Source organism: Nicotiana attenuata, chromosome 7 (assembly GCF_001879085.1).
Source record: "Nicotiana attenuata strain UT chromosome 7, NIATTr2, whole genome shotgun sequence".
In the NCBI taxonomy this organism is placed as follows: domain Eukaryota; kingdom Viridiplantae; phylum Streptophyta; class Magnoliopsida; order Solanales; family Solanaceae; genus Nicotiana; species Nicotiana attenuata.
Genome location: NC_031995.1, coordinates 9,649,915 through 9,675,047, shown reverse-complemented (window position 1 = coordinate 9,675,047; position 25,133 = coordinate 9,649,915). Strand labels below are relative to the sequence as shown.

The 25,133-nt window shown below is 36.2% G+C and overlaps 2 protein-coding genes across 3 annotated transcripts; one reads left to right on the top strand and one right to left on the bottom strand.

The window, feature by feature from the left end:
* LOC109228674 (uncharacterized RNA-binding protein C1827.05c-like) lies at window positions 392-6,861 on the bottom strand. 2 transcript variants are annotated; one of them, XM_019393835.1, is made up of 9 exons: window positions 6,773-6,861; window positions 6,243-6,360; window positions 5,130-5,244; window positions 4,950-5,005; window positions 3,710-3,757; window positions 3,496-3,593; window positions 1,977-2,046; window positions 1,531-1,641; window positions 392-887 (listed from the first exon to the last, which is right to left on the bottom strand). In XM_019393835.1, the coding sequence occupies exons 2-9, from the start codon at window positions 6,339-6,341 to the stop codon at window positions 840-842; spliced, it is 645 nt and encodes a 214-aa protein (XP_019249380.1). In that variant the 5' UTR covers window positions 6,342-6,360; window positions 6,773-6,861; the 3' UTR covers window positions 392-839. The 2 variants fall into 2 exon arrangements, with proteins under 2 accessions (XP_019249380.1, XP_019249381.1); XM_019393836.1 differs by lacking the exon at window positions 6,773-6,861 and adding an exon at window positions 6,674-6,762.
* Window positions 13,704-15,050, top strand: LOC109229836 (agmatine coumaroyltransferase-2-like). Its single transcript, XM_019395386.1, has one exon. It carries the CDS (start codon window positions 13,704-13,706, stop codon window positions 15,048-15,050), a length of 1,347 nt encoding a protein of 448 aa, XP_019250931.1.

Sequence of the window (25,133 nt, the reverse complement as noted above, 5' to 3'; positions counted from 1 at the left end):
CCGTGTGGTATTAAGTATAAAACATCAGTTACCCAACACTTGAACCTAAGGAAAGGGATGTTGAGGAAAAGAAAATTCAAGAGAAGATGGAGAGAAAATATAGTAGGTCAATAATAGAAACATTTTTCTCTCATCTCCCTTTAGTATAACCAAAAAAAGTAATTTAAATGGATTCTTGATTAGGCTCCTTTTAGTTTGAGAGAGAGAGATTGAGAGAGAGTGACGTAGTGGTTTAAAATCCCAATTAGCACTGGACAACGGCAATAATAAATCCAGTATAATCCCACAAGTGAGATTTAAGAAGAGTACTAGCACGCAAATCTTATCCCTGCCTGGTGAAAGTAGAGAAACTATCTCTAATAGAGCCTCGGCCATTAACACTAGACAAATACTGTAAATACTACTCGACTCAACAAAGATAAGAGTAAATCCACAGTAAAGTCAAAGATCTTTTTCTTTTGAAGACCTGAAACCTAGGATATAAAATTTTTTTCTCATAGCTTTGATTTTAGGACCAAATAAAAAGCGCGAGTGCTCTATAGTAAACTGACGATAGATTCAAGGTATACAAAACATACATAAAATTGTCAAATGCTTCATCTGTCTCTATGCTACAACCACCTTTTCACTTTCAGATTGTCAAAAAAGCGAAGAAATCCAAGGTTATCGATTGTCCAGAGTCTTTGGCAACATCATAAGTTTGCTCCCCGCTACAAAATAATGTGGCCGGTAGGTAACCTGCCAGTTGAGCTGATCCTCAGTCACACAGCACATGCACATAACAGTCTGCTTGTTGACATAGATACTATTTTTAGCGCACATACTAGCCTTAGAAGGATCTAATCTGCAAACTTGATCTTCTTCGGTGCAGCCTGAATTGCACCCACCTGCAAATTACATTGTAAATGTTAATTCACTTTATGCTTCCTAGAGAAAACTTTCGACACCTAATTCCAAAAGTGTTGGGACGGCATTCCACTTTTCCGTCTGCCTACATAAGTTACGAAGTCTTCCTTTCTACCTTATTGAGCTTAAACCATTCTCATATGCTGTTTATTATAAAACATAACAGTGTCATGTACTATGAAACATATCTAAGATCTCATATTTTATGCCTCTGAAGGAATGGCTATCTAAACATAGATTTCTCAAGCATGATGCCTTCTTTGCAGTTTTATATGTTTCTGATGGAACAAGCAAACTACAACAACAACAACAACAACAACCCAGTGTAATCCCACAAGTGGGGTCCGGAGATTATACAAGCAAACTCCTTAATTTTATTTGTTAACAATTCTAGTGTAATATATCCTATTCAACAAAGACATCATGATCAATCATTAAATGATATTTCATGCAACGGAAATACTACTCAAATAACTGTCAAATTAGCCAAAGACTTAAAAAAAAAAAAAAAAAAAAAAGAGAGAGAGAGAGAGGTAGTTCCTGGACCAGTTATAACATACATAAATAAGTAGACTTTGCAGCACAAGATAGTACTAAAAGTAATAAAGAACATGTGCCTCTTACCATTTCTGGGCACTCGTAATCAATTCCAGCTGCCTCGATCCTCTTTCGCCTCTTTTTGTCACGTTTCAGAATTCCTTCAACCAACTTGTTATGCTCTTCTAATGTTCTTTCCTGGATAATTATCAGCATTCAATTAGCTTACAACAACAACAACAACAACCAGTAAAATCCCACAAGTGGGGTCTGAGGAGGGTAGAGTGTACGCAGACCTTACCCCTACCCCGGAGGGGTAGAGAGGCTATTTCCGAAATACCCTCAGCATTCAATTAGCTTATATATTAAAAAAGGTCAAGGAGAGCTCATAGGACTAACAGACCATACATCTCACATTTTGCACTATTGTTTAAACTTGAGAGCTCATAGAACTAAAAGCAATGTCTCTCGAATTTTTGCACAATCATGTAAATATCTGTATATCTCACACACGCGCATGGTCAAAACCCTACCTTGTCTTGACGCTTCCTTTCAATTTTAACCCAATCCAACGGTTTGTACCAGCGGTTCACACCTTTCCACCTGGAACCAGATATACAATAAGAACAATTACCAAAAAGAAAAAAAAAAAGATAACCAAATTCTCAATTCATGCAACTCCATGTTAGGAAAAAGCTTCATTCATGTACCCAGAGGCGGACCCAGGATTTGAGCGCAACGAGGGCACCGCTATATACATAGATATGTCAGCTAGTAACGATAAAATCTGACGTGCTAACTCCTCGTAAACTCAATAATTTTTAATCAGTGACCGAAAAGATGTTCAAAAATATCATAAACTTAAGTCTAATAACATCAAGATTAAAGGTCTGTTAAGCTGTCCAAGTAGAGTCTCAGTCATGCCGTTGAATTGACGGATATCGCATAAGGATTTTTGAAGTTTTTTATTACTGTTTTTGGGGAAATTTTTATTGAATTACTTATTTTTATACAGGTCAAGAAAATAGAAAAGCTTATAAACTTAATTATCACAATAAAGAAGGTGATTGGCTTCTTGCTAATGAAATATCTTATCCCCTTCCAATTTCCTTTAATCTATTTATGTTTCTCACTTTTACCTTTTCAATATCTAGAAGAAGGATGTTTCTCAAAATTAGGAGATTCAGACTATTTGTATTGAAGTTGACTACTATGTTGTTCATGAACTTAGAAAAGATAAAGAGAAAAAAAAACAAGATGAGCACTAAATACAGAATTCTATTCTACCTTGAATTCATAGAGGGAAAAAATAAAATGAAAATAACGCTGGTGTAGGGGCTCAAACTCAGGTGATATAGCAAGTGAGGGAACACATGCGAAATGTTAAACCAGCCGCGCAGTCCTCCTTTTTAGTTTGGGGGCACATCAAAAATATTTAAGGGGTCCTTGTTGTATATACATATTATATATACACGATTTTTGTCGAGGCTAACGGGTTCCGGTGACCCCTCTAGTCCCCATGTAGGTCCGCCTCTGCATGTACCATAATCTTCTTCTAAGTTCAAGAACATTGAGGATGCTTCAAAAATTCCACAAGAATCATTTTGCTTCCTTACATATTCAGGAAAGCTTACATAAAATTAACGAAAATAATCTCTTACCACACACCACTTAAATATATGCATCAGGTCATTCAATGCCAAAGTCATTAACAATCATAATGCAAGAAAAATTCTTAAGAAAAATGTCGCTTATACATAGCAAAACATTATATGTAGCAAAATGGCAAATTCCACAGTGCAGAACTTGTACTCCTAACCACACATGTCATTGGGATTATTCAGAAAGGACAACTGTCTAGTCTCTAGGATAGAGATATATCTCACTTGGAATCTTAAACCAAAGCATTTGGTTTTAAGACAGATTCTTATTTATTAATTCAACCACCACTTCAGCAAGCCATTATAGTCTTCTTTTTAAGAGTCTTTTGGATCGTTAAGTGGAAGATGAATTTAAATCATAACAATCCATTTAAAAAGATGAAACCCTTACAATCTGGGATGAACATGTTCAGGAGGAATAAGACAAACTTGCAACAAGTGCTCAAATAACAAATAGTTATGCATAGTATCCGCAACCACTCTAGCAACCTGCAATTGTCCAAAAAACCCAAGATAAGATAATGGAAAGAAAATGCCCGGATGGAATCAGGGATTCTCTAAGTACGGGTGGATAACACAATAAATTACTCAGGAATAGGAACAACCTCAGGGGACTCAAATTCTATGAAGCCAAAATGCTTTGATTTTCCTGTCTGTCACGAGGAAACACAAGAAAACACAAGGATATAAGGAATCAAAAGATTACTGCATAGAAAGACAATAAGAAAGGTAGAAGTGTATTGTGAACAGAAATTTAAAGGATAAATATGACTCAAAGCCCTTAGTTCCGAAACCACACATAATTATGAACCACAATTCAAATATATTTGAAGATGAACACATCAAAATCTTTACGCAGAGAAGATCTAACTTCCAAGAAGCAGCTTTTAGCTTCACAGATGACAGATTACAACAACCACATAAAGAATGGAAGGATATAATCTATTTTAATTTTGAAAGAAGAAATATCTGGTAATACAGTTAGGCACTAAGTTGCACGGACTCGGGTGTCCAATACGGGTGCAGATCTAGTGGTAGGATCCTTCATGATCTAAATTTTAAGACTCGGGGGTACGGATCTGGGTATGGATATTGGTTGCGGGAATTCAGCTAAAAATAGTTCAAGTATCTAAAAATATAGTTATAAAAATATCCAAATTATGAAACATTATGTAAAAAACGTACAATGTACTCCAAGAAGGAGAAAATATTGATTAAGAGGATATCCTAGAAGGAGATAAAAGGAAAAGGGCTAACATAGAAATTTCTATATACAAGGTATTCCATTTTCTTCAATTTTCACCCTGGCTTTTGATTTGATTTCAGAAATCATTGTAGCTATCCCCAATTTCTCCGTTGAGTTTGATCAAAGTACCCAAAACCGGTTGATCAGATCAGGTACGGATCCCACATCCACGTCGTGTAGAACGGGTGCAGCACCAAAAGTGAGGAGTCTGAGCAACTTGGGTTAGGCATGATAGAAGAAGGTACACTAGGTAAATGATAATAAGGTTTTTGTTGGAAAATGTGGCTGGGAGTAGTAAACTTGGATATTCACATACAGAATCATAATGCAGCAAAGCTCCACAGCTAATCATGTGCTTTTTTTTCCTTGGATCATTTAATCTATGCTAAAATCTACAGCCACTGCAGCTGTCCTTTCTAAATTACTATGACTAATCACAGATAATGAAAAATGTCATCACTTTTAGGTACTTGAGTGAACCCATTTCAACAAACTTCTAATTCTGAAGTTGTCAGATTGCGACAACAAGCATACAAGTGAAAGTTGGAGTCAAACAACACTGAATAAATTAAAAATAAAGAACTAGCTGGAGTATTCACCTTTTTATTCCTTGCAAGTCTAAGCCTCTTTATTGTACCAAACTGCTTAAAGAAACCTAAAGACAACAGCAGCAGAAAATGGCACAACAAAGTTATTTAACTTGGTAATGTTACAAAGAGGATAAAAGCCAAATAGGCTCATTCGAAAGGGGACGAAAACACAATGTGAGAAATGCAAACCTTCCATTTCATTCTCATAAAATCCATGTGGAATCCTTCCAATATACAACACTGTTGCTTTACTTTCGCGCACTTCAATATCTGGAAGTTTCCTAGCCGGCCCACCTTCCAATGGCTATTTTTTATGGGAAAAACACAAGTCAGAAAAAGCAAGCCATTGCCAAAAAGAAAATCCTCTACTTTCTTCTCTTCGTCTAAAACAGAACTGCAGATAGACTTTTGCCTTTACAGTAAAAGAGACTAGTTTACTCAAAGCACAGCAAACAAAGGAAATGACGTAGAGTGTAGCTTTTACATGATCGAAGCAACCAATACACTTATGGTAAATTAAGGCTGCATGGAGAATAACTGACACGAATAATGCTCGTTGGCTGAAAATTATGTACCAACATTGCTGCCTCTACTGACTCATGACTCATGGCTTAGTGACACTAGATATCATAAATAGTGTTGTCAAAGGCGAAAAGCGTTAAAAAGCGCTCCAGGTCTATCGGGGCTTTAAGTGCAAAACGCAACTAAAGTGTGGGTTTTAATTAAAAAGCGCGCAATAGAGAGAAAAAATAAAAATCTATATTTACTCGAGAAAAAGGTAACTGACACGAATAATGCTCGTTTCAAGATAGAATTAATGGGCAATGAAGTGTACACCTTAGTGTCTTGCCTACACTGAAGCGCAGCCTAAGTGAGGTGAAGCGCCTATCCCCAAGCTATTCTGAGCTTCAGAGCTTAAGCGCGCCTCAAATGAGCATTTGACATCGCTTGTCATAAAGGGTACCCAATAAGTAAATCAATAGTAGCATAAAGAGCAAATTCTGTTTAAACTGTAGTGCTAAAACTTTTTAAGTTCTTATAGACTGCACTTAATTTTGTCCCAGCATCTTATCAACAAGAAAACTATCCCCAGCCACTATTCTAGAGGAGAGAATTCCGCGTAAAAGGGAGTGCTCCCTCCATCCAATTTTATGTGATGGTGTTTGACTGGGGAAAGTTTCTTTTTAGAAAGAAAAACTTTTGAAACTTGAAGTCTACAAAAAAATCATAACGAGAACAAAACGATTCTCAATGTTTCTCTCTTGCCAAGAACTTCTTGAGCATTGAGGCGCATAAGCATACCAGAAAGTCAGCAGCTTTATCTTTAGAAGCGGAGAATTCGGTAGCACCCTTCTTCAACTTCTTAGTGATGCCTTTCTTCCTTGCTTTAGCACCACCCATCTCTGTCAAAATAATCTTGCTACACCCACAAAAAAAAATCATTACTTCCACTGGAAATATTACAATTTTGGACCCATTTATCACATGCGTAGCAAGTAAGAAGCTAATTAACCTATAAAAGTTATAAATAACTATAAAAATGAGCTATTGTTACTCACAGGTCGCCAAAAAAGGAACACAAATTCTAACTAGTTAAATTCTTGGTCGACCTAAAATAGTTTCTTAGTTTCACTAGATATAAAAAATTTGGACCTATTTATCACATGGGTAGCAAATAAAAATTAACATGCAAAATCATAAACAACTATGAAAAAAGAGCCATTATTACTCACACTGATAACAAAAAGAAGGATGCAGATTTAGCTAGTTAAAATTACTTAGGTTCTCTCTATGGAATAGAGCTAGAGAGAAGTATTGAGTAAACTTATTACCAGAATAAGGGAACTGAAGAAAGGAGGCGTCGGCCGGAGAAAGAGATGTAGAGGAGCTAGGCAGCTTTGTGACAGGAATAACGACCTATACAATTTGAAGAGTGGATATGGGCTTTGTAAATTTGAAGTCCGTTGGGCTAAATGACAATTGGGATGTGAATGTGATGGGAGAAATTCAAAAATAGCCAGATTTATCGGTGGTCATTCAAAAATAGCCATAATTTCAAAAGTAATAGAAATTTGGGAGAAATTCAAAAATAGCCAGATTTATCACTGGTCGTTGAAAAATAGCCAAGTTTCAAAAGTCATCGAAATTTAGCCACTTTAAATCTGAGCGAAAACACTGTTCAAAATCCGGAAAAATACGCCCGCAAATTTTACGGGAGTTCCAGGATAACTATGCTGGAACTCCCGCAAATTTTACGGGAGTTCCAGCAAGTATAATTGTCTGGTATAATATACTGGAGTTTGGAGCACTGGTGCTCCAGTCTCCCGCAAATTTTACAGGAGTTAGCAAAGTATACCGGTCCAGCATAATACGCTGGAGTTCGTACACAAATGCACCAGAACTCCCGTATATTATACTGGACCGGTCCCTGTTGCAGCAAAATAGTGGCTATTTTTCATTGACTTGGTAAACGCTGGCTATTTTTCATTGACCAGTGTGAAAACTGGCTATACCATGATATTTTACCTAGAAATTTAGCAACTTTTCATGTAAAGACAAATTTGAACGAAAACTCTGTTCAAAATCCTGAAAAATACTCCAGTATAATATACCGGTCCAGCATAATATATTGGAACTTTTCGCATGTTGGAGTTTCAGCATAATATGCTGGAAGTTCATACACAGGTGCACCGATCTCCAGTATATTATGCTGGAGCTTTCCGTGTTGCAGCAAAATAGTGGCTATTTTTCAATGACTTTGCAACCGCTAGCTATTTTTGAATAACCAGTCCGAAAACTGGCTAGCTCGTGCTATTTTTACGAATGTGATATCTACAGGGTCCAATATTCGTGGAAATGACTAGCCACCTTTAAGCATGTTGCTTAAAATATATTCACAATTTGCAATATATTTAAAGATTAGCCAATTAGCTCAAAATTTCATGACACGACGTCCGAAAATTTAAACCTCAAAGTTCAAACTTCAGGACATCATGTTCTAAAGTTCAAAAATTATGTCCAAAAGTTCGAATCTTATGTCCTGAATTTTAAATTAGCAGTCTTAAAAATGGCTACTGGTGCACTTCTCCCCAAATATTCCTCAATTGGGCTCAAAAACTTCTTCTGTTTTTATTTTGTGAAATTTATATTTTTAGCCGCTTCTAATATATACATATAATATATATAAATTTTATATACTTTTTAGTTGGCGAATGCAATTAAGTTCGATCGACCGGGCAAGTTGGTATCTTATCCTTTTGTTTTGGAAGGAATAAGAAACACTTGAAACAATCCTGACATTTGAGCATAATAATTTCATTGATTAGACCATAAAATGCAATTAGTTTCGTGGGCCGGCCAAGTTTGTATCTTATCCTTTTGTTTTGGATGGACTAAAAAACGGGAGAAATTCAAAAATAGCCAGATTTTGCAAGTGGTCATTTAAAAATAGCCACAGTTTCAAAAGTAATCAAAATTTAGTCACTTTTCATGTAAAGATAAATCTGAATGAAAACACTGTTCAAAATCCAAAAAATAATCCAGCATAATATACTGGAATTCCAGTATAATATACTGGAACTCAGGTATATTATACTGGAGTTCCAGTATAAATATACTGGAAACTCCAGTATAATATACCGGTCCAGCATAATATGATGGAAGTTCATACACAGATGCTCCAATCTCCAGCATATTATGCTGGAACTTTCCGCGTGTTGGAGTTCCATATAATATGCTGGAAATTCATACACAGGTGCAACGATCTCCAGTATATTATGCTGGAACTTTTCGTGTTGCAGCAAAATAGTGGCTATTTTTCAATGACTTTGCAAACGCTGACTATTTTTGAATGACCAGTCCAAAAACTGGCTAGCCTGTGCTATTTTACCTATGAAACATTTGAAACAATCCTGACATTTGAGCATAATAATTTCATTGATTAGACCATAAAAAGCTACAAAATCACATCTCTTTAATAATCGATACTCCCTCCGGTCCACTTTAATTATTTTTTGGCCTTTTTTATGATCCACAATATTTTATTTTTTTGAGATATCAAGAAGGAATTAACTTTTTTTTTCAAAAGTTGCCCTTGGAGTAAAGAGCATAGGAGTATTTGTTATATTTTCAATGAACAAATTAAGGTTAATATGGTCAATTTTATTGTTAATTAATGCTAAAAGGTGAATTCCTTAATATGTGTGAAAACGACCAAAAAATTAATTAAAGTGAAGCGGAGGGAGTAATAGTTATACTCAAGGTCTTCTTTCAGAGTTATTTCAATCAATCCTGACATTTGAACACATTAAATTTCATTAAATCACAAAGGCGCATCTCTTTAATAGTCAAAGGTAATAGGATTTTCTTTCACAGATTTTTATTATATTGAAAAGGAAAGATGGTCAACCAAGGGTATATATGTCATTTTGAAAAAAATTATTGTGTTGTTTACATTTCTTAAATGCAAATTGTGTCCTTCTTGAAATACGTGGACCCCATATTCCCTTGACCACAGTACTCTTTTAAAAGTTTAAATGTAGTGTTGATAAGACTACTTTTGCATAGAGTTACTCCATGCAAATACTCATTTTGAATGTTTTTTCTCATTTGATAAAATTATTAATTTTTGTTTCAGTCAACTAAAAGTTTTCACAGAAAAAGTAAATTTAATTTTTAAATAATAAAGCAACAAAAAAAAATATAGATAAATATTTACAATATTTTTCATATTTAACCATACCATTTTAACACAATTTAAAAAATAAAATTAAAGGTTTTCATGTATTCATTTGAAGGCGGTTTCATAACCTAAAAGTTTTATATTCAAAAGTAATTTTAAAACTATAGTTTGTTAAACTTCACTAAAAGTTAATTTAAGTGCTGATATTTGTTCATCTATTCTAGGAGGTTATCTCTTATGTACTTAATTGATGTGAAAATTTGATTTATATGGTTTGAACTCCATTCTTCCATGATATGTTTTCAACAATCTATAAATTGTCTTAAAATATTTTATATTATTTCATTATAACAATTAACATATGATAAATCTATAGAAAAAAATAAAAATATTTCTCTTATATCCTTAACTAGATGAGCAAAGGCCTGTATACGGGCCCAATATTGTAATTTTATTAAAATTATTATTTGTTGGTGTTTAGTTAATTAACTTTGAGGTTTAACAAGCTATATTTTTTAAAATTACTTTTGAATATAAAAACATTTAGTATGAAATCGTCTTTAAATAGTAAGGATAGAAAAAAATCATTCAATTTTTATTTTCAAATTGCTTTAAGATAGTATGAGTAAATATGAAAATCTTGTAAATATCAATACTTCTTTTTGTTGTTGTATTATTTAAAAATTAATTTTATTTTCTCTATGGAAACTTCTATTTGAATAAAACAAAATTAATAATTTTTCAAAATGAGAAAAAGATTGGAAATGAGCATTTGCACTGCACAAAGTCTAATCAACACATGCATAGTGCATTTAAAGGAGAATTGTGGCTAGAGAAATGTAGGGTCCACGTGTATTTTTGCATTTAAGAAATGCACACATGAAATTTTTATGAAATGACATATATGCCCTTGGTCAACCATCTTTCCTTTTCTATATAATAGAAATTAAGAAAAAATTAAAACCCTATAATTAAAAATTCAAATATAGTGGGGTAATAATACCATTCAATCAATTTTACAATTTGATGTTTATATTTGACATTGATGTTAAAATGAGTATTATAGCACATAGTCTTTTTATGTTAATAATTGGAGCAACTTAAGTAGGTTATAATTTATAGTTTAATTTTTTGTAAATTATTAAAATAAATTAATTGTAAATTATGATCCCCAATATCATTCTCTATCAGTTATTAAATGGATATAACAATGATCGATTTATTTATCAAAAAATTAATTGAGCACCGACATATAATAATTTTAAGATTACAATGTTGGGCCCGTATACGGGCCTTTCCTCATCTAGTAATTATTAGAAGGGATTTTTTCTTATCTATACCATATATGAAACCTTATTACCAAAATGTGCATAATTTCTAAATTACCCGCCCAGTCCACATTATTTCTACAGTTTTTGTACCAATCATTAAAAACTAATTAAAAGCAGTTGTATCTTCCTATTTATGCGAGCTAAATTTTAGGAGAAGAATATTCTGAACAGATTTGGCGTGAATATTCAGAACAGATTTAGGAGAAGAATATTGAAACGGAAAGGAGATTTCTGTTTTTCATCTTCATCTGTTCTTCCATATATTTTCCACCATTGATAGCCATTAAAAAGCTTGAAAGCTTTGAATTCAAATTTGGGTTCTCAAAAATCATTATTTGTTTGGATTGGGTGTTGTTGTAAATAATTCGGAATATGTTTAGGAGTTTATATCTCAATTTTGAGGGGTTTTGGTGAAGATTAGACTTGGTTTTGACTAAATTTCAGATTGAAACTCGAAGAAGAAGAAGAAGAAGAAGACATATTTCCAGAAATTGTAGATAAATTGTAGTTAAATNTAATAAGTTCATTTATAATACAAAAATATTATCTTCTGTTGTCTTATCCTTATTATTTCAAGTTGGCATTTTTTACCAATTTGACTTTAAGTGTTATAATGTAATTAAATTTTCTCTATTGTTTAATTTTTTTTTAGCGTCAATCTTCTCCTTTATGTAGCCTAAGGGGTCTTTTTAATTAAAATTGCAGCGGGATTATAATGCAAAAGTTATAATATGAAAATCAAGTAATAACAAAAATATTTATGAGATATATTTTCGATTAATAAATATTTGATTTATTGAATGAACAATAGAATGAATGGAGTATAATATACAAAATGTGCTTGATTTTTCATATATAAACTTGGATAGAATTTTATTTTTAACTTTAACCTTAGTCTTCTTAAAAGATTTTGGAATAAGCGCTTTGGAGAAGGATATTTTGATATTTGATTATTTATCCTGGGATAGCTATTCCCCAATTTATTATCTCACATTGAATGTAGAATAAAAATAGCAGCTAATTAAGATTGTGGTATAACTATTCTCGCAAGTTTTTATACCAAAAAAAAAAAAATCTATCCAAACACGAAATTAAATAACCCCACATTTCTTAGTTATTTTTTATCTAATTATTGGCGTAATTTACGAAATATTATACAAAAATTGATAAAGATAAAATACTTAATTATTATTCTAATAATTGAGTGTAATTTTTAAATATTACACTAAAAATTAATGAATAATAAATATTATTTGAATATGAAGGTAGTCCAAGTATATATGGAAGTGTATTGCCTATTATGTATCTATTTTTATTTATACTATTATTCAATGCTAAAAAAAAGTCTATAAATTAAAAGTAAAATAATTTGTACTTTGATTTCAAAACACCATCGTTGTCGGGAACTAAAATTTTCATGGAAGACAATAAGCTTCGTAATCGGATTGTTTATTTTGTTGGAGAATCTTTTACATGTTTTCTTTTTCTTATTATAGTATTCTTGTTAAATCCTAGATATTAGGATTTTATACACAGTGCAAATAAGGAATAATTTAATAACTAAAAATTTAGTGATTTTTAAAGTACTAAATATTAGGAAAGTAACTTAAATTACAATTTTATCCAATGTGAAATCTATTTTTAAAGGGTAAAAAAGACGAACGACATTTCACTAAGGGCCTTCGTGCTTTTAATATAGTATAGATAGATAGATAGATATAGATTAAAGAGGTAACAACTCACCAAAGGTACACAACTGCCTTAAAATACCAAACTATCTTAAAAAGATGCAAAAATAAAATGACTAGCATGTTACTTACCTATATGAGAATTCACAAAATTCGTACAACAAAGTTGCGAATAACAAACTTTATAAGAGTTACTTATAAAATCTAAAGTTAATTTAAATCGTATCTTAAAAAGATGCAAAAATAAGTTACTAGTAGATAACTCTTACCTATATGAGAATTCACAAATTCCTACTGTAAAATTGCGAACTACAGATTTTATAAGAGTTACTTACAAGGATAAGAGAAAATTAATTGACATTCCAATGGAAATGAAGGAAACGACAAGTTTTAAACAATCTCGATTATAACGACTAAAATATAAAAAAAAATATTCAAGGACCTTTGAACTCGTCCTTTCTTTTTTTCTCGTAGTTTTCTTTCCATAGGATTTTCCTGATCGCTCAACCCATCATTATTGGCATGGGTTTATTTTAAATATGTCTATATCAGCAATTACGCCCCAATTTCAAATAAGTTGGAGTAAATGCTTAATTCTTCATTAAAGCTTAATTAGCACCCAAATGGAGCTAGCTGGCTCAGTTCAATGGCATTAATTCCACGTGAAATGCTAAGTAATTAGAAAACAAATGAGAAAATGCAGTTGCCACTATATATCTATTTAACTGTCTAGTTCAGCTACATCTATTAAGCAAGATTTGATTAGTGCAACTGCTAAATTAATTAGCAGATAATCACTATATTATTATGAGGCTTCACTTATTTAAGAAACTGCCAAAAAGAAGATGAGAACAAAAAATTCAAAGAACACAAAAATAACGTGCTTGAGATTAAACACTCAACAAGCTAAGCATAGTCTGGTTAAATTTCTTGTATATAAAGCCCTCAAACAAGAACTCTAAGTACACAATCTTTTCGTTTCCTCTCTTCATTCTTTGCAAACCCAAAAAGGTAAAAAATAGAAGGAAAAAAAAAAGAAGAGGAAAAATATATTAAAAGAACCATGAAAGTTAAGGTAGAAAGCTCAAGAATCATCAGGCCTTTATATGAAAGAACCCCTCCTTCAACAACAAGCCAAATTCCCCTTTCTATTTTTGATAAAGTCACTTATGATGCCCACATTGCAGTAATTTATGCATATAACCCACCCACCCCACCAAATTCTGCCATTGAGTTAGGACTTCAAAAAACTTTAGCCATTTATAGGGAAATGGCAGGGAGAATAGGCAAAGATGAAAGGGGTAATCTTGTCATTTTTCTCAATGATAAGGGTGTTACATTTATTGAGGCATCAGTGGATAGTGCACTTGACCATTCAATACTCCTTAAGCCTTCACCAATTTTGCTTAACTTCCACCCTAGTTTTCAAAATGTTGATGATTTGATACAAATTCAAATCACTAGATTCACTTGTGGCTCCATGGTTGTTGGATTTACAATCCACCACCGTGTGGCTGATGGCCGTTCCGCCAGCCACTTCTTGGTTGCATGGAGCCAAGCCACTCGAGGCCTCGGAGTCAATCCACTTCCTTTTCGCGATAATACCATTATCACCCCTAGAAACCCTCCCCTCGTTGAGTTTGAGCATGAGGGCGCAGAGTTTATATCTAAAAGGGCGCAAAAAGAATATTCGCTCAACAGATTAACTCCTTATATGGAAAATGACGTAGTTGTGGAAAAATTTCATTTCACTGGCGAGTTTATCACCAAGCTCAAGGCAATAGCTTCTTCCAAGAATGGCGAAAATAGGTCTTTTAGCACTTTTCAAAGCCTTGTAGCACATTTATGGAGGGTTATGACTCGAGCTCGCAACCTACATTGTTCAGAAAGAACCCAAATAAGAATAGCGGTTGATGGTCGAATGAGATTAATCCCAAGAGTAGCCAATGAGTACTTCGGAAATTTAGTCCTTTGGGCATTCCCAACTGCACAAGTGAAAGACCTTTTGCGAGAGCCTCTTCCATATGCAGCAAAGCTCATTTACGACGCCATTGCAAAGATAAACAACGACTATTTCAGATCATTCATTGACTTTGCAAATTACGAGCTAATTGAGAAAGATCTTATCCCCACAGCAGACATGAACACGCACATACTTTGCCCTAATTTGGAAGTTGATAGTTGGTTAAGTTTTCCATCTCATGACCTTGATTTTGGAACAGGTACTCCTTGCTCTTCCATGCCATCTTTTTACCCAACAGAAGGCATGTTATTACTCATGCCGTCTTCAATTGGAGAAGGAGGTATTGATGCTTTCATTCCCATATTCAAAGACAACTTGTCAGTCTTCAAGAAATTTTGCTATTCCCCAGTCTTCATGCAGATAGAAAACCTCCATTCATATCTATGATACATAGTTCGACGTGTATAATCAAAGAATCAGAAAAATTGTGCTCATTTAATTTTTCTCCTGTTTACGTCTTTATAAAGACGTTATGTGGTAATTTCAGTGTTTAAGTGGTATTTATTAAGAGTAACTTTTAGCTTTTTCTTTTTATGTTTTTTGTCCGTATTTTTTCTTTTTCTCAGCCACTAATTACTAGTGATATATGATAAACAAAAAGGCGCGTAAAAGATTCAACATAAAACTTTACGATTATAATATCTCTAGTGTTTTATTTTCGTATCACTTGCATCTAAAAGTAAAGATCACTGAAATGATTTTATATAAAACCAAATTCTTTTTTTTGTAATGGGGGTCATAAACCAATTGATTCCCATAAGCGATATGCTACCTATACCAAAGGAAAATCTTCAAGACGTTTGGATGGTAACAACATTTAAGAGTCAGAAAAATTGTTCTTGTGAATTTTGCCCGTGTTACGTCTTTATAAAGACTGTTTGGATGGTTGTTACACATCGTTTCATAATATATTATTACTATTTTATATTGTATTATATTATTTTGTGAAAGCAATGTTTGGATAAATCGTATTGTTATTGTGACTTAAAAATATTCTTATTCTTGGGTTTAATTGTGTGGTATTATATAATAAAGGATAAGTTTACTAATACACCTTTAATTGGTTCTTGCGACTAACGTAACTAATAAATGCGAAAAATAAAGAAGAGCAAAATTTTTACGTGGAAAACTTTTTCGGAAGAGAGATTCGTCGGTGTCAGGTGAAACGATGACCAACTTGAGTCAGTCGACCACTTGTTTTATAAATGTGAATTCTCTCAAAAATGTCTTAGACAGATACAGATCTGGCTGGGGATTAATATTCAAAACACAGAGATACATGAATTATGGAGAAGAATCACAAGAAGAGTACAAGGAAGAGTCAGTAGGGGTTTTGTAATACGCTGCTGGCTGCTGTGAGACTTGAGTTCATTACTCAAATAGTCACTCAACTATCTTAAATTATCTCCTAAAGTCACTTTACTTTTGTTTGTAACAACAAAGTCACTGAACTATGCCTATTGCACTTAGAAGGTCACTCAACTAGATTTTCCAAATTTTGGATTTCTAAATACCTATTTTACCCTCTAAATTATAAACATTTATCTTTTTTTTTTTAAAAAAACTTTTTAATAGTATGATTTTCCCTTTTAATTTATATTATGGACTTACCTATATAATAAATTAATATTATTAATAAATTAAAAAATAGAAAGTATTTAAGCATATATAATGCTGGAATAACAAAATAATGAACATAGTAAAAAATATTAATTAGAATAATTTGTTAGCAATAATAATTTTATTATTAACAACAAAAATTCAAAATTTATTTACACAATTCAGAATGAAAGAAAATAAAGGCTGTAAAATATATATCCATGCACGTAATATAAAAATAATTATTTAAAATAAAGGCATTTTTATAATATACATTATATATTCTTGAAAATTATGCTCAATTATATTATTATATTTCTAACTTTCCAACGACACAAAGTTATATCACCGGAAAGCAGGGGGACTATCTTTATAGGGTAAAATATGTTATGTTAAGTCGTGCATGGAATATATATAATATAATTGAGCATAATTTTCAAGAATATATAATGTACATTATAAAAATACTTTTATTTACATAATTATTTTTATATTACGTGCATGAAATATATATTTTACAACTTTTATTTTCTTTCATTCTGAATTGTGTAAATAAATTTTTAAATTTTTGTTGTTAATACTAAAATTATTATTACAAACAAATTATTCCTATTAATTCTTTTACTATGCTCATTATTTTGTTATTCCAGCATTATAGATGCTCAAATACTTTTTAATTTTTAATTTATAAATAATATTTATTTATTCTACAGGTAAGTGCTCATTTCTTTAATTTATGATTTTTTCTTTTAATTGTTTAATTTGTAAGAATTAATTGCACAATTTTCGTGTTTATTTGCATTTTTACTGCTGCCGAGGACACAGCCAAAAGAATTTTCCAACACTGTTAGATACAAGAAGAGAGGTCGTCCCTGCTCCGGTGGCCAATACTGGAGGATTTGACCAAATTATTCCTTGATTTTAATCGAAGCCTCTTGACACTCGGACGTCCACTTGATAGCCGTCATCTTTCTTCAATAACTTGAATATGGGCTCACAGGTGGTAGTCAATTGAGCGATGAACCGTTGATATAGTTTAACCTGCCCAGTAAACTCATCACCATTCCTTCTTAGTTCTTGGAGTGGAGTAAATTCCAATGGCCTTATCCCTTTGTTGGATCCAACTCAATAACCTCCTGCTTGACTATTGAAACCCAAAAGGCTTTCCGATGGGTACTCCGAAGCACATTTAGGCTGATTCAACTTCAGATTATACTTGCGCAAACCGTTCAAAGAACTTTCTCCAAATCTCGAAACGTGATCACTCTGAGTTCGTGACTTAACGATCTACATCATCCACATACACCTCTATTTCTTGATGCATCATATCGTTGGAAAGAGGGTGGTCATGGCCCTCATATTAAGTTTGCCCCAGCATTTCTTTCAGCCCAAACGCATGACCCCCGATAACAGTAGGTTCCCCATGTGTAGTGAAAGTGTCTTTCGGCCATCCTCTTCATCCATTCAACACTTGGCTTGATATCCTGTCGTAACAGTCTACGAAAGACTGTATGTTCATGTTTGGCGCAGTTATTCAAAAGGATGTGTAATGTTAGGTAACGGGAAATTATTCTTTGGGACTGGGCCCTGTTCAAAATTCTCGGGTGGTAATCGTTACACACACCCGGGTTTTCCCGTCTTCTTTGTACTGGAACCACATTGGCCAACCACGTGGTATATCGGACCACTCGAATTTACCCCCGCCTTCAACTTTTTATGACTTCTTCTTTGATCTTATCACCGATATCAGTTTTGAACTTCCTTGCTTTTGCTTGTACTGGAGGACAATGGGGTAGATCGGCAATTTGTGCACCACTAGGTCCATACTAGTCTTGGCCATGTCGTCATACGCCAAGCAAACACATCTTTAAAATTCGAACAGGAGCTGGATTTATTGCATCTCGATGTGGTTGATCTGTATGAGTGCTTATTTTTGGTTTCCCTTATTTCTTCGGCCGTTCCTTAAATTTAATCGGTTCAAGTATCTTCAGGTTTGGCTTAGGTTTGGTTCTTCAAATTGTTCCAATTCTCAGGTTTTATCTCCCTTAAAAGCCTCTTCCATCATCATATTTTCGTTCTTGATTCATTATTTCACAATTAAAACAGCGTGTTTGAGGTCCGGGATGGAGTCCGCAAAGCATGTCATGTTATTTAAAGCTGCATTATTATAACTGAAAAGAAAAAGATTGAAAAAGGAAAACAACCAAAATTTAGAAAGAAAAGAAAGATGGGACGATTGAAATATTGATTTTTCATTTTCTTGGAATTGGAAAAGATAACAGGGTTTAACATTCAGGAATTTAAAAAGACATGGAACTAAAAAGACACCCGAGCTTACCACCCTGAAAAATTAACTCGAGATGTAGAAAAGGTGGCAGGGCCTAGTCTACCGGGACTCCCGCCTAATCGGGAAATGTCGTAGCCTTCCAGTTTTGGAGTTTACATCTGGTCCCATTATAGAAGCATTAGCGGTGGCTAGTCCCTTCTCCTACTGAACCATGTTGGTTTCATAAAGCATTTCTCTCATAGCTCCACATATTGTCTTCGATTTCCTGAACTGTGAAAACTCATTCATCCTTTTCTTTTGCCATACTTAGTTTCTTGACAAAAGTATCGTGAGATATGGCAATGGCTTGCGGGCAGGAACCCATTCCTTCTTTCTTTCTTCCTTCAGGACCCATCTCATCATTCTGGGGTAGGGTGAAGCCTTAACTTCGTGAAAGAACCTTTTTCTGTTGCGGGTTAGAGTTTTTACTGGCTCAGATATATTCCTTGTAAGGGCTTTTCCCAACCTTTTCCTGGCCTGAAACCGTGTCAATCATTCTCTGGCCACCATGATTGAAGCGTTAGACAGGAAGGCTGAGGACAAGGATTTCCTTTCCTCGTGCTGATCTGCATCCCACAATCTCAAGGCTTGATAAACAATAAGCTCACTTCCTTTCCCCTTGCCTTCAAAACATGTGATTAGATGGATCACGATAATAGATTGCTCGTCTTCTCCGTGGACCACGATTTCCTGATTCTCATACTCGAATTTTACCATTTGTGGAGATTTGGAGGGCACAGCTCCTGCCAGCATGGATCCAGGGGCCTCCCCAGAAGGAAGTTGTAAGAATGTATCCATGTCCAACACCTGGAAGGTCACCCGAAGTCTACCGGTCCTATGTCAATATCAAGGTCGATTTCACCGATGGTTATCCCTTCTAAATACCATCAAAAGCCCTTACACAAAACATTATTCGGGCGAATCTTTTCTGTCCCGATCTCCATCCTCTGCAATGTGGAGGAGTGGGCAGATGTCAACCCCCGATCCTCCATCCACCATGGACTCGTTTGACATAGGTAACCCTCACACTTGACGGTCAATGCAAGGCTTGTTGTGGTCTGCGCCTTCAGGAGGAAGTATTTCTTACTAAAAGAGAGTTGGTTGATGGCGAAGAACCTTTCTGCCATCCTTTCGAGCTGGCTCGACTGAAGTTTCAATTGGCACGTTATGTCCTCATTCAAAGTTTTCATCAAGGGATTCTTCTGAATGTCGGAGGGATTTTGCTTACCAATGGATGAGCAGGGGGACACCTGTTCAGGGTTACTTTCTTAATTGATCCACTGTCTCATTAATTCAGGCATTCTTCATTTTCTTGGAAGAGGCTTCTGCTTTCTTCAGCACTCACTGGTCCTCTTGGACGGAAAACGCTTTCGACGGCATTGTTCACTTCCTGGCACATTCGAATATTTCTCAACAGGAATTCTTCCCCTGGAAAGGTCCCCCGAAATTTCCTTTTTAGCCCTTGTATGTGACCACGTTGCTGGTGTTTCCTCATGACCGCAGAGGGGTCGTCATTGGCTTCTTGTGAGCTACGCGTTCCAATAAACCACTGGCTCACTCAGCCGGGCGGCTTTAATTGTCCCCCCGTACCAATAGGCTCCTTTCGATACATATATTGGTGTTCCCTTTTTAACCTCAGGCTTTTCCTCGGAATAGTGGACAACCAATGGTTTTTCTTCGTTCCTCGCGAACTAAGGAATTATCCATTCTTAGAAGAGTCATTTCTACTTTTGTCTCAGGTTTCTTTTTCAGGTTCAGTTTTTGACAGTTTTATTTCTTCTTTCTCCCCTTTTCCTTGTTTAGGGAGTAACTTGGGTTTCTTTTATGCATCCGCAATAGCAACTATTGCTTTTTCAAAGCCGGATTCAAAACTCCCTGTCTTCACAAATCCATACCGGATTACCGGCCCATTTGTGAGCGGCAACGGTTATTAGTCACATTCGGGGCTTCTTCATCCTTCAACACTATTTCCCTTGTTCAAATCAAATCTTCACAGGCCTTCTTTCAATCCATCAGTTATCATTTACTATGCCCTTCGGCTCCTGAATGGTAAGGCACCAATGGACCCCCGTTGATAAGCTGAAGATTTCTGGGTTCTTGCCTGTTTTGGGGAATAGGCTGCAGCAAAATTCATCGGGACGAGTTTCGGGAACAAACTTGGAATAAGGTTTCACCGAATTTGGCGTAAAATTTTGGTTCTCCTGGGAGATTCTACGAGGACGGAAAGTTATTCTGCGGTTGTCGGGGATAATATATTTCGGTTCTGGTAAGGAGGTTGATTTCTTTTGGAAATGGATGTGAGATTTCGGTAATAAGCTTGTGGATTGCGGATCGGCCGAAGGGTTGTGCAATTCATGACCGCATAAGTGCGGAGCAATAGGCCATACCAGATTATGGGTAGTAGTGTTGAGGGGTTCTTTCGAGAACACCGGTCTAGGAGGCTGATACCTATCTTTCCCCCGATGCCGCCATCACTGTTTCTTCTTTCTTTTCTGCCTTTGGCCATCCTCCAGACCCGCCATTGGATGCTGGGAGGTAGGCCACTCTATGGAACTGACTGGGCTCAAGATTCTACCCGTTTTTAACCCATTCTCATACCATCTCTCCATTTTTATATGCCTCGGCGAAAGGTATATACACCATGGAGGACATCATATTCTGAAATATTCTGCATACTGGGCTTGGAGGAAAACAGTGAACATCTCTACCTCATCCCATTGGAGGTTTCAACTCTCGACGCTGTTTCGCGCCATTAATTGGCAATATTCCACGGAAGCTTTTACTGAAGGCTATCTTACTTAAGAATTTTGCCAAAGAGTTTCCTGTCCGGACCAATGTCTATGTTGTTTACTGGAAATTGTCGAACAAAGTCTCGGGCCAATCATCCCCAAATATGCCAACGCGAGGCATCTTGATCCATGTACCATTCTGAAGCGATACCAACCAAGCTTTTGCTCCAAAAATAGCCATTCCAACAGCTCTTCTTTGCCACCGCCCCCCGTTTAACTGATTGCAATACTTCTTTAAGGTTGAGCAATGGGGTCACCGTGTCCGTCATACTTCTAAAATTTAGGTGTTTTGAACCCTGACGGCAGTGTAACATGAGGGAACATACATAGATCCCGCGTATAGACACTCTTTTGCCGCTCAAATTACCTTGCCATGTTTTTCAAGCTCTGCTCCGAGGCTTCTCATTCTTCTTTTGCCATTCATCCTGCTTTCTGGGTCTTTGGGGGGTTTTGTCCTGCCCTTGGTGTTAAGCCTCGTATGGGGGTGGCTGAGAGTTTAATTATATGTTGGGATAATTGAGGAGGATCTGACGGAAAATTACAGGGTTTTGGTTGTGAATTGTGAGGGATTCAAAGGCAGGGCCTTGGCAGTGAAGGTTGTGTTGGCAGGGGAACATGGTGGAAGCAGTGGAGTTGGTTTAGGAGCTGCTCGCCGCTGTGAAACACCTGGGGCGAACCTAAGAAGGCATTCCAACGAAAATGAGCGGCATGGTAGGTTTGGCCAAAAGGGGTATGGAGGTGTGACTGATAGGTGACCGTAGTAGCACCTCAGCTCTAGGGATAACTCTGGTAATCCGGGAATTATTGCTTGGGGTTCCTTTCCATTGTTCCAAGCCATCCCACCATTTCCATCAGTCGGCAGGCGCAAGATCCGATTTTCCTTCAGCTGTAAAAGGATTCAGAGGGCCGGGACCCCGAGATTGGGCTATCTTCAGTGATGGGGACTGCGGGCAAAGTCATTTCTGTAGACATTTCCACACTTCCTTCGATCTGGTAAAGTATTGATGCGATGCAGCTTACCACAACCAAACCACCGTTCTAAAAGCTAGGTTGGAAATCAGCAACACCGGTTAGTTTGAGAACAAGTTAACAGATAGGTAAATCGCACATTGGGGTGTGATGCACCTATACAGTAAACGGTTGTCTACCATGTTGCACTGGTGCAGTTGCAGCTGTCATCCCGGGCTTTTCTTTCTATTCTCTCTTCTTTTTGATTTCCACTCTTGTTTTTCTTGCTTTTCTTTCTCTTTCTATTTTTATTCTCTCATTTTTCTTCTCCCTCTGTTTTTTTTTTTTTTTCATTTTTTGCTTTTCCCTGTTCTTTCTGCCATGGTTTTCTCTCGATTTCCTTATTTTCTTCTTTTGCGTTTTCTTTTCCTCTCTTGTTTTTCTTTTATTTCCTTTCCCCTCGTTATTTTATTTTTTAGGGATACGGTCGGAATCTATGGATATTTGCCTACGTATCATGGACCCCGCATGAATCCAGGGGACCAAGCGTAGTTCTTGCAATAAATTGCAAACCTAGATGCAAGGAAAATTAAAGAAACAATTTTGTTTTTGGAATTTTCAAATTTGCAATTACAAAGCTTACTTAGACTATTTGTTTTTCTTTTCTTGGAAATAGAAAGGGAAAGTACAAAAACTTACGCGAAAACTGCAGGACTCGATTTTTAGATGTACACCAAAGCTTCAAATTCCTGGGGCCCAGCGGGGCAATCACTCGGCACGCCGCGGGGCCTGCGTGCAAAGGACCCTTTTGCAACTGATCTAGAAATCGTTCATAAACCTGTGCGAAACAAACATTCATTACGGAGGCAAATATGTTGGTACGACCCAACCCGTTCGCCGGCCTGACACTTCATGACAATGTAGTTGGCAATGTTTCTGATTGTTCCCTGATTTGACCTCTCTTGGAGTAGCCTGCTTATCTGCTGAGTACTAGCCTCTAGCAAACCTGAGAATCCTGGAAGTGAAGATCCTGGAACAATTTTACTTGCCTTCCCATATCGGCGATTAATCATGTATTGTTCCCTCTCGGCCTGTAACTCTTTTCTCCCGACGGGGCTGCCTTTTCTTCAAGAGTGTTCATTTTTCTTTTCCATTTGGCGATGGTTCCGTTCATAGTTTTCTTCATTTGCTGTACAAAACTGGGCCCTTTCCTCGGTCTTCTTTGCCCATTGGAGCCCGAAGTTTTGCCATGTTTCCTCGGATTTTTCCCATTTCTTCCTGACAGGTCCAGGATTGTTTCTTCAACCTCTTTATCATCTTTCTCGTCGGATAGGGACTTTCTTTCTCGATTCCTTGCATCTAAAATTTCAGTGTTGAATATTGGGCCTAGAGCTTATTCTCCTGGGCCAATTGCTTTTTATCACCTTCATCAGCTGCCGGCTTGCAAACTGTTTTTTCAGAACCGAAGACTCCTGAACCTGTTTTTCCAATGCTCCCAATTCGAAGCTCTGTACTCCTTTTCTAGCCAAAACCAATCCCACTGACCTGAGGCCTCGCTTTGTTAATTGTTGCACATGTGGCCTTTTGGCGGGTCTCTCGGGATTTGAAACCTTTTATCGAACCAAACCAAGTTATTTTGGGGATCTACCTCACCTCTGGCCCGGTCCGTACTATAGTTTTAGGCTCAAGGATTACCTGCCACTCATTCCATATCTTTCGGAATTCGGCCTTCAACGGAATGCAGCTTTTGGGCCCAACTCCAATGACTTGCCCACTCAGGTCTTCATCGCTGTGCACCGTCTTGGAATCTTCCAAATTGTCGCAAAACGCGGTAAGAGCATATGGCTGAATGGCTTCGAATACCCATCAAAAGAATATAAGGGGACTTCTGCCGATTGTGTACCACAGCTTCAGTAGGAGGAAGCCATTCCATAGCCCATTCTACTTTTATCTGCAGTGAGGGATCTTAAAACATTGACGACCAGGCCCTCAGTACCCTCCCGGGAACTCAATACCTGTAACTCGGGCCTCGAACTCTACAATACAAAACTCAACCTGGTTAAGCCGTAGGTTCATATATCCTGTGGCGGTGACAAAGATGTTCCTGTATCCATAACTGCAAGAGCAAATAGCAACCTGAAAGAATTTCTCCCCTTCTCGACATTTGGTTCAGAGCTCGGTATATTTCTGCTTACAATCAGACGGGAACCACTGTGCTAGTAGGTTTCTTCATAGCAACATCTAGCATTCCTACTAGGCCAAGGTCTATGTGACCATCTTTTCATAGGCAAACTACCACTCCCAAAAAGGCCACCATTGAAGGCTTAATCCCCGTCGGGCTTCCCATTTGTCTTATTTCCAGCATTTTGTGTTAATCCTGTATTGGGTTCCTCAAAACCTTTGGGTTTACCATAACCGGTGATATAGAAAATGTAGTGTACAACATCCTTTTGCCAGTGCGGGTCCTGAATTATCCCGACTGATGTTCAACAAGTCTAAACCTATGAAGAGTTACCGGGTCGTGGGGCCAAAGCGGTAATCTACCGCGGAGCGTTCCCGTTGAGGACCGCATATCCGGCAATTTCTTCCAATGTGGGCGTGAGTTCAAAAATCTGAAAAACGGAATACATTACGGGTCGGGTCCCAAAAGGAATCAGTTGCCTCAATGACATCCTTCCTTGGTTCTGATTTTCAATAAAATCTACAAGGACCGCCCAGGGGATTTTTAACCACAGTATCTCTGCTTCCTTTTCCCAAGTCATGCCACCCACATATGGGAGTTCAAAGGGATCTCGCTTCAGGACTGAG

Excerpts from the sequence above, each read along its gene's own strand:
- LOC109229836 (XM_019395386.1), top strand. The coding sequence starts at position 13,704 with ATGAAAGTTAAGGTAGAAAGCTCAAGAATCATCAGGCCTTTATATGAA.
- LOC109228674 (XM_019393835.1), bottom strand. The coding sequence starts at position 6,341 with ATGGGTGGTGCTAAAGCAAGGAAGAAAGGCATCACTAAGAAGTTGAAG. Across the intron at positions 3,758-4,949 it reads GACTTGCAAGGAATAAAAAG|ACAGGAAAATCAAAGCATTT; the intron begins GTGAATACTCCA and ends TCCTCGTGACAG. Across the intron at positions 3,594-3,709 it reads TAGAATTTGAGTCCCCTGAG|GTTGCTAGAGTGGTTGCGGA; the intron begins GTTGTTCCTATT and ends GGACAATTGCAG.